Here is a 19,384-nt window from a genome sequence, read left to right as displayed (position 1 = left end):
TTGCCAATAGAATTAGTTTTGGTGCAAAATGAGAAAAAAGCGCCAAGATAATGGAATTTCTCGTAAATTTTGTACCAAAATTTACAAAATCTAATATCTAGGCGTAATTTGAGTAATATAATCGAAATATGGAAAATATGTGGCATGTCGTTTCAAAAAATGTCCGATTTTGTGTTAAAATACTTATATTAGAACAGTGCTAGCTATAAATCTACTACATATCCTAAGTCGCGCTTTCGAAACGCAATTTGAATTTCGTCAATCCGCCCAGTACAACGCGGGATATAGAACTGTCCCCTTTTTTTTTTACTCCAAAGGGCCAATTTGCCCGGAAGTACTATTATTTTCGTTTTGGCATTTTGCGTTGGTTCATATGACTGATTCATTTTCCAAATTGTTGTCACCAAATATTAATGCCCTGTATTATATTTAAAGAAATTAAATAATGAAGAATCTGCATAAATGTATATACTTGTATGTTTCTCCCATTGTGATAAAGCAACGGTACCTAGAGCCATCCAATTTTGAATAACGTATGTTTGCACCCGAATATAAGCATCTGGAAGCCCAAATTTGGTATTTGTCTTATTATCGATTTCATATTTTGTAAAACTTTAACGAATTTTTGATTAACAAACTCGACGATTTAAAAGTGAGCAATGGCAACACTCTGCACGGGCGGGGGGGGGGAGGAACCCTTATAAGAGCGCGCGGAACTGTGTATCGGAAATTCTAAAGATAGGCTCATTTTAAAATTATTTTGCGATATTGAATTTTATGGTTTAAGTTCGAAGAACATGATATTTAATAAATAAAGGTAACGTTAAAAAACGTTAAAAAACGCCGCCTTGCACGTAGTTTGAAATCTGAAACATTTCAGATTTTTTTTCGCAGTGTAACAGGACTTGTATGACTCTTGCTCTGCTTTGGGAATATGACGTGTCCTGAATGGGAACAGGGAGTTTACTCAAGCTATGCTCAAATATGTATGGAATGTACGACACAAGCAGGATGGGTTAAATTTACCCTTTATTTTCCACAATATTACAGGTGCTCCCGCACTTCGGGATACAGACACCAATCACTTGTGGTCTAAATGTAAAAATATAAAACTGCTAACTAACTAAAATTTTAAATAAGAGCTGACTTTGAGTAGTTCCCACAAATGCCTAACACTAAGACTGGCCTTTTAAATTATTACGTATGTAGTACTCAGACTGCCGAAAATTATGAGAATAATGTTTAAAATAATGAGAGGACTAAACCTCTGGCCTTAAGGGCGGACAGCAGCTGATTGAAAACTCGTGCGGAATGCAGAGGCAAGGCGGCTCACTTTCTGTCTATCTAACTCTGTTCTTGGCGAAAAGCCAAAACTTAAATACTTATGCATTAGCAAGTACAATTTGCATAAACAAGTTAAAGCGTTTTATTCTGACTGGAAGTGTAAAATAAGAGAGGATAGTAAAATTTTAAAATAAAATAAACGTTAGTAAAACTTAAGATCCTGACAAGTGTACATTCATTTAGAAATCCATCTAGCATTTTTATTAATATCTCGGCTGAATAAAGTCGTACGAAGATCAGAATAGTCAAAATGGCTTCTCGCGAGTTTTTGGAATAAGGACTAATGTATTGAATGTTTGCAATGTTACCTTTGTTTCAGATTTTGTAAAACTTACAAAATTTTTATTAACAAACTATGTAATTTAAAAGCGAGCAGTGGCAACATTTTTCGAAATAAAGCAGACTTTTATCTGCAGCGCTCGAAATTGCTGCCACACGGGAAAATTGAATGCGGAGATTAGCGTTTTCAGAGTTTTAATTCATATCTTGGCTAATTAAAGTCGTACGAAGATGAAAATGGTTAAAATGCTTTCCCAAAATGTTTAGAATCCGGGGGTACCTCTCTCGAAACTCAAGTTCTTGTCCTTCTGAAGTTACATTTTCATGTACATTTCGTGATTATTCGTATACATTTTAAGCCAAGAAAATCACAATGGCTTTTCGAACATTTCCTCAGTATTGCATCATCGTTAGCTGCAAATACTCTTAACGTTCAGGTTATTTCAGAATCCTCTTTATTACTCAAATAAGTAATGCATCAAAATTGGCTGAGTGCTGAAAACTTATTTGAACATATTTATAAAAGATGTCAGACAAGTAAAAGCCGGTGGGGAAAATTTTATTAAGTTGATTGAAAGGGATTTTATAATACGATTAAAAAGAATGTTATCAAAGAATGCAGTCAGGAATTTATGAAATAATACGTTGACTAAAAATACATTTGGATGTGGTTTATCGTAATTGTTATCGGTAATCAGTTTAGAAGACAAGTGCGTACATAAAACTAATTTTACTTGAAATTGATAGGAAAACAAAATTGGCAGAGTAATTAATATTTTTGCTTATAAAAGTTTGAAAAAAGCAAAAAGATCTATAAAAAAATTGAGAACTTATAAGTTCTACTAAATTTATAAAATTTGCGAGGATTACATATCCAAATGAATGGCACATAAACCAGCACAAAATCCAATGTAGATCTAGTGAGCGACACCATTTCTTGCTATCTAAATTTTTTCATGTTTTTCTTGTTTTGACACTAATACTTCTTTAAACTGAAACTAATGTGAAAATGAGGTTGCATTTGTCTAATTATGAATGTATGACATAGGAACCGAAATTGATAAATAGGTTTGAATATCAGTAAGTATATTTATGCATATTTTATATTACTGAATGGATGAAAAAAGTTAAATTATGATGGCTATAGTTATAGTGAAATCCTTGAGAAGTAAGAAATTTGAAATACTTATATTACTTGACATATTGGGGCAAAGTCAGTAGGAAGATTAACTATGCACTGGATTAGGAAATGCGAAAATCAGTTCTACCTTCGGCGGGATTGCAAATTCTCAAACAGCCGTAAATGCTACCCAATTACGCCGTGAGAGCACATAGTGAGGAAAGTGAAGTCTCACAAGTGTATAACGTTGCGCGCCTCTAACTTGCACGCAACCAAGAGGTGACTGTGAAAGCTTGTATAAACCACAGAGTCTTATAAAGGGTTTAAGTCCCTTTTTATTCAACGTAATAAATTACAATGGCGTCCTCTTGACGCTTACAGACTGTGCCCACTAGGCAGTCAAATAAAAATAAGAACCTGAAAAGAAAGTAAAGACAATATTCTAACTACGAGGCTCTCTAAAATAACTAACTCACCGCGTTTTACAAATACCGCAGCTAATTCAGCAGACTTGAAGCTCACTGGAACAATTGCAACTACTTCCCGCCAAGCACATAGGCCGCAACGCGGGGTTCTTCAATTCTCGATTTCTACCTCCGCGCTCGCTAAGTAAGAATAACTCTCTTACCGAACTCGTTTCCTTCTATTTAAATCATACTACTTCCGCTGATAATTTGAATGCTTGCGCGTTCTACTCAAATTTACATATTCTGGCATTGGCAGTTCCAGGGGAAAGTAAGGCTTGACAGGAAAGATAGTTTAAACTTAAAATAAATGTTAGTTAAAATAAATATAAACCCTACAAGTGTTAAAAACAAACTAGATATCCCTCCCCGGAAAATTTTACCACAATATAGTCACTTTATTAATGTTTTCTAAATTATTTGCCCTACTGATAAATTGTAGTAAATATGTCACGCCCTCATCATCATTCAGGTGTCAAAAAATGATTCACAATTCACCTTATTTTTCAGTCCTGTTTCTGTATTTTTAACGTTTCGATTGGTTTTATACCTGCTATTTATATTTTTTTTTCGTTAGAGGTTGGCTTTAAGGTTGGCAATAGTAGTGGAATCAATTATTTGGTACTTCAAGTCCATTATGCTGATGTTGATAAATTTTTAAGTGAGTATAAAAACTTTATAATTTCTTTTACTGATTTATGTAAGCAACTAACTAACATAGATAAGTCAAATGCTATATTTTTACATTCATTTTTAAACGTTTTGTGAAATTAAAGTATATGATGTGGACACCACAGGAATTCCTTGTACAGCCTATCAAATTATACATATTTTTTTCTGTACTCCATTTAAACTTACTTTCTCGAATTTCATTAGAAATATATTTCTCATTCAATCAGTTCCGTTCCCCCTTCGCCGTGAAGAAAAAACACATAAATCTCAAAACAACACCATTAAAAATTGTAAATTTCAGAAAAACCTGAAACACCCAATGCAGTTAAAAATAGTAAAAAAAAAAAAAAAAAAAATTACAATTAGAGTTTTTACGCGAAAACAAGCAATTCGTCCAGCGGGCAAGAAGACAAAACTTTCGATGCACAAAACTGAAAGTCAACTTTGGGCCCCACTGGACAAAAAGAGAGTGATATCCGTGTGCACCAACTAACTTACTTTACTATTCTACATCTAAGTTTCATATGTAAGCAAATGGTGGCCTCGTTAGGCCTAGCGTCATATACACTTTAAATTGTTGATAATTCTACAACTACTGCACGTAGACTAACTAACGGCATAGACACCTTAACCGGAACTTAAGGTCGACAAAATTCAATCACTTTTAAAGCAAAATATGCACAATTTAACAAATATGGGAATAGAAAATCTGAGCTTACCAAGCCGGGTAATAGGGTGGGAATAAATATATATAGATATACGTTTCGTGCGATTGATTGCAATAAAAAAAGGAAGTGCCTAATTAGAAGGATTGACTGCAGAAGAAATCGAGAAAACCCGGTACCTATTTGGCTTGATTGTTTGATTCTAGTGAAATGGTAATCAAACCATGTATTGTGAATGGTTCTTAATGAATTGAATGCACAAGTCTGGTGAAAAGTGGATAAAATTTATTCTTATCCCAAGAATAAATACAAAATGCTTAAATTTCCTTAGAGAAATTCGTACAAAATCGCAATATCTCACAGTAGTTATCTTTTAAACTACTAAAGCGTTCAACAGAACTTAATTCAAGAGAGAGAGAGCTAATCCGATTTCACCGCGAATTCTCTACAATAAACCACAGGAATTAAGTAAACAACTGATCTGAGAGATTTTCCTCTAGCTTTTTATAAGCTTTTTAACTATGCATGAGAAACTTCTAGTATTTTCTCAATTCTTCTGGATACCAAAAGAGTACAATCACGAGATATATATTATTAAAATGTTAGATGCGCGTGCTCATGTATTTTGTTTCCCGGCTTAGCTTTCTCTTCAAATAAATCTCGTGCTGCATTGCGCTAGAATATAAAACAATTTAATTAATTCTATTTAAAAATAGCTAAATCAATACAAAAAACGTGGCAATACATCAAATCTTATCTAACCGTATTTCTGCTACTTTTGTCTTTGCTGTTACGATTTAGATAATAAGTATGTATTTTATTTCAAAGAAATTATTATTGATTTGAAGTAGTCTTAGTAATTTTTCGTTCATTACGCCAGTTTGCTATTGGTTACGTTATCATCAAATTAAGAGCAAATCTGTTGCAAATGCTGTGCTGCTTGTATTCTCAATGTACAAATTAAGGTTCATTTATCTTAAACAACCATGCACAAACAAGTTGATAAATCAAAATGCCTAGAAGTTATTAATTTGAAATGTGACGTTTTTCACATATTCCCCTTCACCTCTTAACAATGTTTTCAAATATTACAGATGGAGGGACAGATAATTCCGGTATAATTATTTCTCTACTACCAGGAACAACTAATAAGTAAGTATTTCCCTTTTATTTAATTTTTATTCTATGTTTAAATGCAAATCATACACAAAGAGTGTTTGAAACGTCTATATAATAATGAGAATAGATTGATTTACTGAGACTTAAAATGTAAATTTATTAGATTGCAAATACAAATTTGCAGCTTCAGTATATTTTATGAGAGGTAGAACAGAAAGATTGACATAGTCGAAAGGACCAAGTGCTGAAGCATTTAGTATGTGTAATACAAAATGCATCAGAAAAGAAATAATTAAGATCCCAGAACAGTTAGATAATTTATTTACACTCATGTCCATAAATTAAGGATAATTCGGAGTCATGCGGAAATCGAACTCTAAAATAAATATATCACCTGTAAAATAACTATACACATCTTCAAGAAACATATACAAATTTCAGGAAGTAACCAGATGACACCGATGGTACGTCACAATGACGAGACTGTAAGAGAGTGATATATAAGGAATATAGGCAAAGAAGTAAAATTGTTCGCAGGCGCTTTATAAGCATTTCAGTGCAATAACCGAATAGTTATGACACAAAGGACGCATTTGGATGATTTTTTACGTGGTAGAATTATCGGCCGTCTGGAATGTGGGCGTACCCAACTGGAAGTATTAGACGAACTTGGAATTGCCCAGAGTGTCATCTCCAGGCTTTGGCAACGATTCCAAGATAATGGTAATGTGAGTAGACGTTACAGCACAGGTCGCCCCAGAGTTACAACGACGAATGAGGACCTGTATTTGGTAGTTACCGCCAAAAGAAACAGGCGGCGCACAGCCTCAGACCTGTCTCGTCAGCTCTCTTCAGCCACTGGTACGACAATTTCAAGGCAGACCGTGTACAGACGCTTAGGGCAGATTGGTCTATATGCTCGTAGACCTGTCAGATGCGTTCCACTTACTGCAACTCACTGTCGCCTGCGGTTAGCCTGGAGTAGAGAGCATACATTGTGGACACTGCAACAGTGGGCTTGTGTGATTTTCCGACGAGTCCAGGTTTAGCTTGCAGTCTGATTCTCGTCAGACTTTCATATGAAGAGCTCCAGGTACCCGTTACCACCAAGAAAACATCAATGAGCGACACCGTTACGGTGGTGCAGGAGTGCTCGTTTGGGGTGGAATTATTCTGGGTTCCAGAACTGACCTGCATGTTCAAATTGGAAGCATGACAAGCCAAATCTATCGGGACGTCATTCTGGAACAACATGTACGTTTGTTTCGGGGCGCCATGGGCGCACAATTTGTGTTTATGGATGACAACTCACGTCCTCACCGTGCAAACATCGTAAGCGAATGCCTTCAATCGCAGGATATCACCCGTATGGACTGGCCAACATTCTCACCGGACTTGAATCCAGTAGAGCACGTGTGGGACATGCTTGGCCGACAAGTTGCAGTCCGTCAACCTCCTCCTACATGTCTACCGGAACTTCGGAGAGCATTGCTTTGCTTTTTGAGAGGCGTAATATCCCCCAAGATCAGATCGATAATTTGATACTCAGCATGCCTAGGCTTTATACGGACTGTATTGCATCATCTGGGAGACATATAATGTATTAACAATCATACCAACCATGTAATATTTGTTTTTTTGTAAATAGATTTTTTTTTTTTTTTTTGTAATTTGCTCCAGGAAGAAAAAATCGCTAATTTTTTTAATAATATCAATCTTTTTTGCTCTTTACCTTTTGTTTAATAAATAAGCTTTACAAATAAGTTAAATTTGTTTTGCTTCTAACTCTTCCTTTGCCTGATTTTGCATTATCCTTAATTTATGGACATGAGAGTAAATCAAAGATCCAAAAAGATGGAAAACGTATGTTGCAATATCGCCCCTGATTTGGATACAAAGGCTCACCAGTTGTAGTGAAACGCATAAAATTCATGGATGGTATGTTGACAGACAAGGGACCAAATATGGGTCATTTGATTGGTTAGTTTGTCAATAGGATAATGGAATTTGAAATAGCTTCTCAGCATGAGAGCGTCCGAGGTGCGTATGCTGTCATTGATATACAGAAACTCACGGTTGTTCTAGGTTCATTAACACCCAAACTTTACACTCCATGTCAAAAAAAAGTTGCTTATTCCAATGAATCTCGTTTAGATTTCCATTAAATAGCTGGCAAAATACGACAGTGGATCCAAAAAAAAAAAAAAAAAAAAAGGTTACGAAAGTGATAAAAAATTATTTATTAACAATAGACAGAAAATACATAGCGGATATAAGAAACATACTTACCCATCATTTTCCAAATAATCACCAAATCTATTCAAGCATTTATATAAAAGCAGAACCCAACTTATTTAACCCTGCTTTGCAGAAATCGCATCCCTGCACATTGGGCCAGTTCTCGGTGACTGTTTTCTATCACTGTTTGCAGAGAACATCATTCCAGATAAGTTTTCCTTCAATTTCGGGAAAAGAAAATAGTCACTGGGTCCTAAATCTTGGCTATGTGGGGAGGAGGTGACTGCAGACTTCCCACTTAAACTTTTGCAGTAATTTTTGGGTTTGGCGACCAGTATGGAACCGGACATTGCCATGCAGGAGGATGACGCCAGCAATCAACTTGCCAGGGCGCTTGCGTCGAATGGCTTCACGTAACTTTGCCTAACTGGCACAGTAATGATCGGTAGTAACGGCATCGCCATACTTCAGATACTCGATTAGGACAACGAATCACAGCTTGCACTTCCAAGCGAAACCACCTTTCTAAACGTCTTACTATTTCAATCGCTCTGAAGCGTCACCTCCCGCACAACCACTACTGAACAATTTTTGCCATCTGGCTGCACTTTGCGGATAAAGTATTCTCTCCACAGTAATTACCTTTCAAATACTGATGTATGTCACCTTTTCTTTAGGATCCACCTAAGTAGTTACAAAACGCTTTCGATTTTTTTATTATTTTGCCAGGAGGTTTGTTTTTATTTTCTTAGAAGTTTGTTCATTATATTGCTTTTTTAAAGGAAAAAAAAAACATTTTGATCTTTTCGACAAAATATCGAATACTGATCAAAATTCTGAAAGTCACTTAATGCGATCTGATTTTGTTGACATCTCTGTACTTGACTAATTTTATAGACTAAACATTCCAGTAGTGTATTCTTGCTCTTTTTCATCCAAAATTAGTTTCTTTCACTCTTCTGTTGCCTGCTCTTAAGTCACAATATATTCACTATCATGATTTTATAAAAAAAACCATTTCCTTCATCATTCTTGTCGTTATGCAGCTGCTTTTCGATATTTTTTATTCCTTTATATGAAGTAAAGGAAGTACTCTAGTCGCTAAAAATTTGGGGTATCATATTTCAGCGAAAATATCCCTTTTGACTACTCCCGAATCCATTTAAAAATGTTTTTGGGTAACATCTTCACATACAGAGAGAATAAAGGATCTTTTCCAGGACGGATTGTAAAATGGATTAAAAATGGATTCAGAAAAGACTATTTTTCATGATGTCTATACCTACGTATCTATCTCGCAAATTCTGCATTTTTTGCTTTAAAAGTGATTGAATTATGCTGTTCTTATGTTTCGGTAATGTTTTTATGCCTTTAGCTGATCCGCATGCAACAGTTGTAGAATTATCAACCATTTACAAGTTTAAGTGGCGCTAGAACTAACGAGGCTGCTGTTTACTTACAATTGAAACTTAGTAGAGTAGTGAATTAAGACAGTTTTTGCACTAAATGTCTTTTTGCCCAGTGGGACAAAAGCTAAATTTCAGTTTTATGCATCAAACATTTTGTCCATCCGCCCGCTTAACGCATTGCTTGTTTTTGCGTAGAATACTCTAACAGTAAAATCTGTGTTTTTAACTGTTTTTAATTGTGTTTAATGTTTTAGGTTTTTCTACATTTTACATTTTTTAATAAAGATGTTTATGTATTTTTGCCTTGCCGCGAAGTGGGAACTAAATTGATTGAATGAGAAATATGTGCCCAATGAAATTCGAAGAAATAAGTTTAAATGAAGTACAGCAAGAATTATAGGCCGTAAAAGGAAGTCATGTGTTGTCCACATCAGATATTTTTTCATTTACATATTGAACTTCCAGAATTATCATAACTCCATGCTGCTATCTCTTCACTGTCAGACTTCCGTTCCCTTCATTTTTTCATAGATCTTTATTTTTTTTCAGTTATGAATTGAGCTTAGGAATTTAAAAGCCTTAGCAATGTAGTTCACTACAAAGGCACGTAGTAATAAAAAATCGCGAACTTGCTCTAAAAACGCTCTAAATTTCAAAATTCTAAAAGCTGCAAATACCAGTCACAAGAAATTTTCCTTCCGAAGACGTTGCAAAGATAATCTGCAAAACAATAATCCATACGTGTATAATCGAGAACTTAAAGGTACTTCTCGTTTTGTTCTAGGGTGACAAAACCTGCAGGTGTCTACGTCCTTTCAACCTATGGAAGAATTCGAGCTGGCGAGGAAGGTAAGAATGAATATACATTAACAAAAATATGGATCATTTTTATTACTTACACTAGTTTTGAAGATTGTGGAAATCGTTTAAGAAATATGTGCTTTTTAAGATTTTTTTATATTGTTATTTTTAAATAAAATACAGTCGAACCGGGCTATAACCAACCACCAAATATAATGAACGAAATTTTGTCCCGTCCAGTTTCCTGTATATCTAATGCTATTTTACACTGTTAGAGAGAATTTGCAAAGAGAGTAAGAAAATGAAATAACGAACTATATCGATATCTTCGAGTTAAACGTTTTTGCATTTTTCATATTTTTTCCAGAATATCTTCAAGTTTTAACAAAAAAGTACTAATCTTTAAACTCATTCATGTTTAAGATATCAGGATCCATATTTCATCCACATTCCATCCGTAAAGGAAATCACCTTTATTCTATTTTCTTTTATCTTCATCCGCACTTTTTTCTGTGTTCTAAACAAAGGCATATCTGTCTTGCATATGATGACTCACAATTTATACTATAATGAAAAGTTTCGTTATTCGGAGAAAGCATTGAGTCTTATGAGCTTGCAGTTGATTCTTCTTTTAGGGAATGAAAAGTTTTTATCCTTATCGTTTTGTTTTGTTTGAGCATAAATGTTCTCCAACTTCTATCCTCTGTATAGGTGTTATGTATTCTTTAAGTTTTTTGTAAAATATAAGATATTTTTTATAAAAATTACTGAATCTTTGTATTGCAAACATACTTATCTTGGGGAAGAAATGATATTGTCTCTATGGACATTGGATAAGACATATAGATGACGAAATTATCTTCATTTTTCATATTTTCCGGAAAAGCAAAATTATCACGTAATCTTTGAATTAACTCTCTGCACACTATTTCCGTGTTGACATCTCATCCACGTGCGAGCTGTAAACGTAGAATTTCTCCATTGAAAGTAAAAGGAACATTATTCGAAGACTACAAAATGGATGCAGCCAAATCAATATCTGCCAAAAATATAATTTAACCCTATCGACAGTTGCTACCATATGAAAAATGGAAACTCTCTATATAATTGTTACTCAAGTAAAAAATTTGGATACGAGGAAAACATTGAAAAATGGGGAATATAAGAATGTTGAGGAAGCCTTGATGAAATGACTCGACGATTAAAGAAGCCATAATTTTCTAATTTCTGTATAAAATCTTCAAACAAATGCCAGTGAGTTTGCCTTTCACTTTAGAGATATCCGAAAAAGAACGAACAACAGATTTAATTAATTGCGCGTTAACTGTATTAAATCTTTATACGACTTTTTAATTAGAATTTATTATTCACTTCTTTTGGTAGACTCGACAGTGTTAATCAGATTTTGTTTTTCCTTCATTATTCAATTTTTATACATATTTCTGAAATAATTCATTTGTCGTATCGGATTGGATATAACGAATCAAACTCCAGGTCCCTTGAAATTCGTTATAGCGGAGTTCGACTGTAATATTAAGAAGCAACCGTAAAAAACTAAGGTTCGTAAATGTATGACACAGTTTCGTTTTAAAACCGATACGCTCAGGCAGAATACTAAAAAAATCCGAGAGGGGTCGAATTTCAACGATCGCCCAAGAGGGCTATTTTAAAGTTTAATATGGTTTATCAATAGAGATTATCGATAATAGAGATAGCCCAGATGAAATAGTGAAACGTTATATTGGAAATTAGGTGAATAAGCGTTTAGACTAGCATGAAAATGTCAAATATCTTCTGTATATTTAAAAAGTGAAAAAATATGCAATGTGATTCTAAAAAAATATCGAAAATATTCTGTACTCAATAGTGTAAACTCAGTTAACATTAGTTATTGGATAATATTTCATGCACCGTATTGAATGTTCATGTACCTTATTAGTTTCAATTAGATATATCGTTTCAATTAGATATATCATAGATCAAATACTTTTTTTAAATCAATCAGATTAAAATGTAAAAAATAATGTTTCTAAGAGCTGCATATATTGCTTTTAAATAGAGGCTGTTTCATATGGAATGCTTAAAAAAAAAAAAGCATACCTGTGAACGCTGTAGCTACTTCACTTTGATAAATCAAATTTGTTTTGAAACTATAGTTATTCATGTTTCTAATAGACATTCTATGTGTGACCCTCTGGTGACACGGCAAATATCTGTGCGATAATCCACTTCCTGCCATACTCGTGATAGAATATCTTTTGTTAAGGATTCAAGCACTTCATTTATTCGCTGCTTCAGTTGCTGTGCGTCCTGGGGAAACGGAGGCACAAACACTTTGCCTTTAACAAAACCCCATAGAAAAAATCACAAGGGGTTAGATCTGGTGGTTTCGGTGGCAACAAAGCAATGGCATATCGTTTGACCCAGCACGACCAGTATAGCGATGGGGGATACTATCACTTCTGTGCTGGCGCGCGTGTTTCTGCCAGTGTGATCAAGAACCGTCTTGCTGCAAAATTAAACAGAGAACCGCTTGCTCCAACCGAAGGAACAACCAATGTCCCAAAATCGTAAATTATGGCAATTAACTTCGCCAGAAATATGAGAAGTGGCTTCATCCATAAACGCAAGTCTATTCTCGAAACCATCTACCTCAAGCTTATCTTTCTTTCAGATTCTCACAGAAAGCTTTCCGAAAGGTTTAAATACCTGCACTATCTGATAGGTGTATGGCCGAAACGTTATCGTAACACGCGTCACACCGTAACACGAGGCACACTGAGTTCAAAACTTGTACGACGCGTTGATTTTGTGAGATTTCGTAAAAAAGTTTCACGAATTTTTTTCAGCCGCTTCGGTTTGGGCTGGTTTTCTTACATAAGCAGCCCGTGTCCTAAAACTACTTCATTCACCCTTCGATGTTGTAACGATGCGGTGGTTCTTTACCAAATTTCGTGCAGAAAGGTCTTTGAACAACGATAAACAATGAAGTTTTTGCGTATTTAAAACACAGTAAGCATTCTCCTACGGATGGCACCATTTTGATTAAGATACTTGTAGCGGCGATTTTGTGATGAGTTTTCGCTATTGCTAGATAAAACATGTATAATTGGAGTTTCAGAATTAACTGGTTTCAGCATAAAAAATCAATTACAGAATTTGTACTAAGCCCGTTTAATATGAAACACCGTCTAGTTTAGTTTGTTAATTAATGAAAGACAGATGAAATATAAAAGAACAATATCTTAAATTTTTCTGAATGGCAAGCAGAGTCAATTGTAAAGTGAAACAAAGCACTTACAGTTAAACAAAGCAAAATCGTGTTTCGCGACTAATATACTTTTTGAACTAAAAACATGCACGATTACGAAACCAAAATGAATAGATCCACTCGAAAATATTCTGTACTCAATAGTGTAAACTCAGTTAACATTAGTTATTGGATAATATTTCATGCACCGTATTGAATGTTCATGTACCTTATTAGATGACACGTTCTTGTGCTGTAATTGAGCGTGTTTAAGCATCTACCGCAAATGATAAATAATAATTTTAGTGCTCCTGTATTATGAAGTAAAAAAAAAAATTCATATTGTTTCAGGACAAAAGAGTTAGTCGCCATAATGCAAATGTAAAGTACTATTGCTTAGGAGTATTGGAAATTGTAATGTGAAATCATTTTTAAGTGTCGATTTTAATTATGTTTGCGTAAATATCCTTGCTTACAATGAAGATTATTCAATGCTTAAATATTTCATTTTCCTAATTTTTTAGAGCATTTCGAAGCGGCTTGCACATTTAATGAGCCTGTTGTTATTCATCCTTTCGCTTTTCGAACACATACGCATTCACTGGGTAAGTCTCAAATTAAGCTACAATTTTCAAAATATTAAGCTTTTGAATGTTTACTGCATTTTATTCGCAACTCTAATTGCGGTATAGTACATCTATTTCTATTGCGGTATATTGCATCTGTATCTGATGCCTTTTATATCATATTACAAAATATTTGGATACAAGTGAATATAACATTTCATTATTCAAGAAATAATTAATGCAAGAAGGTCACGGAGTTAAATGCTTCCAGAAAATGTTCTGGAGCGCCTCAGCTTATGTGGCAATAGCTCATTCAAAGATACAGAGATTGTTTGCACATTTTCAGACAAATTCCATTGTAATTACAGAAATGTTCTACCTAAAATTTTTATGTTTTAAATGTTGTATTTGATAACCCTTATTATTCACTACCTTTCTACACCGTAAGTTCCAAGAAAATAAAGCCTTCTGTAGTATCGGAAGAGGTATTTTATCCCATTGCTCTCGAACAGCTTTAAAAAGTCCAAGGAGATTGTAGGTCAACGCTTTTTAAAAGTCCAAAAGCGCAAAAATACATTTATGATAGAACATGAGATTTAGTAGGGATATGTGGAAGGCCTTGATACTCGTTTCTTGTTACAGTTTTTCCAGGAAATTAACGATACATTTCGTCGTGTCGCTTCTTGCTTTGTCTTGATGCAGTTCTACTGATCACTCTGTATAAAAAAGACGTATTTCGTTAATTTAGAAGCCAAACAATAAATATCAGCGTTATATTTTGTAAATTTTCACAGGACTAGTTTCGATGGTTTTACCGAACCATCGTCCTCAGCTGCCAAAGCGCAAATGAACCAGATAAGATATAGTGATTAGACAAGATTGAAGAATAAATATAGCAAAGTCAGCTTACTTTTCATGCTCCAGCAGCATAGTTAAGTCTCCGAAAGTGTGTGACTTTGACTTTGTGTGAGGGATATATCCTATGATAATGTGATATGAATACGTGATATGAGTATTCATACCCTATGATATGAATATGTGAGGGATATAAAGACTAGACTTTGTGTGAGGGATATATCCATTAATAATAGGATGCATATTTAAATACAAATAACAATTATTCAACTGGTAACTAAAATAACATAAAGCGACAGACACGTTAATGTTGCATATAACACGCACACGAAAGCTTAATAATAATAAAGAACGAAAGGCTAATGGGATATTATAATTGTGTGACTGGCGTGGTTGGCCCGCACGTACCTTGGCATTTCTAGGGCTACCAGAAGTGAGTCGGAGAAAACATTCTCTCTTCTCAAATGCCTGATTAATTTACAACAATCCCCCTTTTAATCAAGCATTTGGGAAATGTTGGAAATCAGATTTAGCTCACTTCTTAATCTCAGAAATTTAGGTTTGGGCAATGGCTTAGTGAAAATATCTGCAATCATGGAATTTGTATTACCAGTATGTTATCTCGATTATATTATTCTTTTCCATTTCTCCTAAAAAAGAAATATTTAACATTAATATGTTTTAGCCTGGTTTCATTTTTCCCTGTTTTAGAAGGGCTATTGTGGACTTATTGTCCGCAAATATCTTAATGGGCAGATTTTGAGGTAGTTTAAAATCTTTAAGATCTAATATCCATTTGAGATCTTGAGCAGCAGTAGCTGCAGAAATAAGCTCGGATTAGGTAGATAATAAGGAAACATAATTTTGTCTCTTTGTGTGCCAAAATATTGAGCTGCTTCCTAAGAAAAATAAATTTCCATCGGTTGATCGTCTAGAGATTAAATGAAATGCATAGTCAGCATCCGTATGGCAGGAAAGTGTTGGTGGGCTATCAGAGTCAATTTTCAGGTAAATGTCCTTTGTAGAGTTCAGGTATTGAATCATCCTTAGAACTGCTTTCCAATCCTTCTCATTTGGAGATTCATGCTTTCTGCTTAAAAAATTCACTGCTAAGGTAATGTCCGGTTTAGTTACAGTGGCTATGTATAAGAAGGCTTCGATGGCTTGCCTATACTTGGTATTGTCCACTGGTGGAGAGGCGTCGTCATTCTTTGGATAGGAAGTATCCATTGATGTGTAAGATGGTTTGTGGATATCTGGACAAAAGATTCTTAAGTTTTTCTGTTTTTGATTTTTGACTCAACTTGTTTTCATCTCTTTTGATGTTGATTCCTAAGTAGTTTCTGATTTCTCTTAAGTCTTTTGCTTCGAAGAATTCAATGAAAAATTTGATTAGCCTTTTGATTTTTTTTTTCGCTTTTGCATGCTATAAGGATATCGTCGACGTAGATAATAATCATTATCTTGCCATCTTTCTTTAGAAACAAGCAGGGTCTGCCATACGCTGCGAAAATTTACTATTCTTTAATATTCCCGCTGCTTTTTTATTCCATGCTCTAGCAGCTTGCTTTAATCCCTAAAGAGCTTTTTCCAGTTTGCAAACCTTTTCTTCTTGTCCTGGTTGAACTGTGTCTTCTGGCTTTTCCATGTATATTTCTTCTTCTAAATTTCATGTAGAAAGGCTGTAGTGACGTCTACATGCCTCACGTGCATTTTACCACATGCTGTGATAGCAAGAAAGGTGCTAATACTTATATGTCGAACTGCTGGTGCAAAGGTATGATCGTAGTCAGTTTCAAATTTTTGACTATAACCATTTGCGACTAGTCGCGCCTTGTAACGAATGACTGTTACATCTTCGTTTACTTTCAGATTGAAAATCCATCGACAGCCAATAGGTTTCTTTTTTACAGGAAGCTCAACTAGTTCCCAAGCTTTATTTCGGGATAAGAAATTGATTCTTTCGTCAACTGCAAGTAACCACTTTTCCTTTTCCTCGGAATTCTATTTATCTAAGCCTTTAAAATTCTCAGGTAAGATTTTGATAGCTAGTTTCCTCTAGAAAGGTCCTCCACGAAGTATCCCTTCCTTTAGGCAAATAGGCCTCATGGGCTTTAATTTATTCAGATAACCTAACCTAATCTGATAAAATTCATGAATTAAGTCAAGCCTTTCTTATAATTGCTATATACTGTATAATATGCAAAGTTCAATTCATTTGGCTATAATCCACTGTTAAACGCTTAGACGTTAAGTGACTAATCGCTAAGTCTAAAAATACCACAGAAACTTGCGAAGGATATAAAAGACCTCTTTACGATTCAGCCGGTATTTATGGCGAGGAACTCAAAATTAGTAAGTCAGATAAAAAGCTTAAGTTTAATTGAATTAATAGCCAAAGGCTACACAGAGAAATTCAATGCGAAGTTGACTCAAAGCTTCACCGGCGTCAGTTTCAGCTATCGTCAATTGTAATGCAAGGTCGAAGACAGGAACTCATATCTCAAGTAGCAAACTTAGTAACATGACTACGAGTGGTAGAACACGCTTTGTCTTAACAAACTCAGTTCTCACGATAAATACACGTGAACTAATTTGCATTCTGGAGGGAAAACAGAAAGAGAGATGTGACAATACAGATTCAAAACATTAAGAAAATAGTTATTCAAATTAAAGAAACGTCAAAAGATACAATATGTAGAACAGAGAAGCAGGAATAAATGTTCAACAAAATATGCAGTTATTCTATTTGAACACCCGTGTTATTTTATTTATTTCTTTTTCTTACGGTCTCTTCGCATTGTTATGTTTTCCAGCAGAACAGTTTTCGTATTTCGGTTACTTTCCATTCAAAAATTTTTAAATTACTCGACGTGTTTACCCCACATTAGTTCTATAATTTTTTTTTTTTTCCTGAAAGAATGTTTAAAATCAAAAATAATCTGGAAATAATTACTTTAGTTATTTAAAGCACATATTAGAATCTAGGTTCGTTTATTTGATATAATTATTTATTTTATTCATGTTAATCTTCGTATAAAAAGGTCGAAATGTCGTGAAACTAGAATGTTTACGAGAGAATTGTGTGATACTTGACAATCATTTACAAGCAATATCTTCGTAAATATTAATTCCCTTAAATCAGGGATTCGCAACGAAGTCCAAAAAGTGTTTAATGTAGCCTTTTATGAAGCCAACAGGGTCAAGCAATCAAGCAGGGTCGATGAAATTTCCTAAGCACCTGAGCAAAGAAGAAATGTCCGCCGTAATTACATTTAACTTCCTTTTACATAATTTTCTACTTCATTCAAAATTTAGAATACCACATAGAAAGTCATGAGATTGACATAACTGTCATAACGTTTATTAGATTACTTTCCTTATTTGCATTTAAAACTATCGTCTCAAAACAAGAATGAGAATTCTGAAAACAAGAAATAAGAACAAACTCGTGTCAAAGAAATTGACTTCCATAGAAGAATCATTCATTATGCGCATGTTTATGGATGAACCGAGAAAATTTCCTCTCTCTTCAGAAAGCGCCATCATAATGGACGATAATATATTTTCTATCAATTTATTCCAAAAACTCCAGGTATAAATTAAATGTGCTAGAATGCGTGCATTAAAAATGATAAATAATTTGGATTCAGTATTTTTTTGTTACAGATTTTCAGATTATTTTTAAACTGATTCAACATTTACATAAAGGTTTCATCAAATCAAGAATGACAAAATTTCTTAAAATGTTCGCAAAAGACATTAAGATTCCTTAAACTGTAAGCTCCATTGTGAGGATTCTGCGTAATTTATCTAAATATTCTTGTCATGGGAATTTATTAAAAGATATGCGATTAGCGTCATTAGAATCTACAACAGTTTGCGTTAAATCAAAAATAAATGTATACAAATCAGAAATGTTTTTCACTCTGATCTGTAAGAGTAGTAAATGTTCATTGTTAAAATTATTCTAAATTTTAAAAGTTAATATAAAATACAAGTTTGTACATCGAGTATTTATTTAACTCCAGGTATATGTTGTGTAGCGAATTTAATTTAATTAAGTGATTCATAAAAATCAAAATTTTAATTTGTAATTATTCAAAATTTGAGCTACACAACAAGTTTGGTTTTATTCTTTTATTTGGCTTATTAATTCTAGTGTAATCTATTTCGACTATTCGAGTTTACGCGAACTGCGTCTTCGATTTTGTGCACTCAGACAATGGATTTAGGTGAAATTTTCATGTAATAAACTCAGTTTTTCAGGTTAAAAATTAATTTGATTTCTTAGTATTTAATATCATTAGTTGCAGAAAAATTAGCTCTTTAATTTGACATAACTTTCGTTTTCCTAACTTTAATTGCATTTTAGTTATGAGCTTTAATTAGTAGATTTTTTTCTGTTTTCATAGTGATTTCTCTTGTGGAAGAAGAAATGCCCTTTTTCGGTAAAATAGTCGCTTTTTTTCGAGTTTCAGCGTTCCCTCGTTGGGACTGCTTACAGGGTTGTTGAAATTCCAAGTTTCCCCCTTCTTTAGGCCTGTTATTTTGGCGGCGGCTTGGCGACTTAGAATTTCCGTTGGGGTTTCAAAGTGGTGT

General features: G+C 34.1%; 1 protein-coding gene across 3 annotated transcripts in view; it reads left to right on the top strand.

The window, feature by feature from the left end:
- LOC118185580 (peptidylglycine alpha-hydroxylating monooxygenase-like) overlaps positions 1-19,384 on the top strand; it is a 70,445-nt gene that overhangs the window by 29,195 nt on the left and 21,866 nt on the right. For 2 of the 3 annotated variants that reach the window (XM_035355462.2, XM_035355458.2), the window contains 4 exons: positions 3,785-3,868; positions 5,639-5,696; positions 10,095-10,159; positions 13,886-13,966. In XM_035355462.2, the coding sequence (XP_035211353.1) occupies positions 3,785-3,868; positions 5,639-5,696; positions 10,095-10,159; positions 13,886-13,966 (288 nt within the window). The remainder of the gene's footprint in view (positions 1-3,784; positions 3,869-5,638; positions 5,697-10,094; positions 10,160-13,885; positions 13,967-19,384) is intronic. The other variant, XM_035355459.2, reaches the window with a different exon arrangement.

Source organism: Stegodyphus dumicola, chromosome 2 (genome assembly GCF_044657685.1).
Source record: "Stegodyphus dumicola isolate Sdum_Otavi_A_Nest chromosome 2, ASM4465768v1".
Lineage (NCBI taxonomy): Eukaryota > Metazoa > Arthropoda > Arachnida > Araneae > Eresidae > Stegodyphus > Stegodyphus dumicola.
Note: the sequence above shows the minus strand (reverse complement) of the source record. Positions and strands in the feature narration are given on the sequence as shown.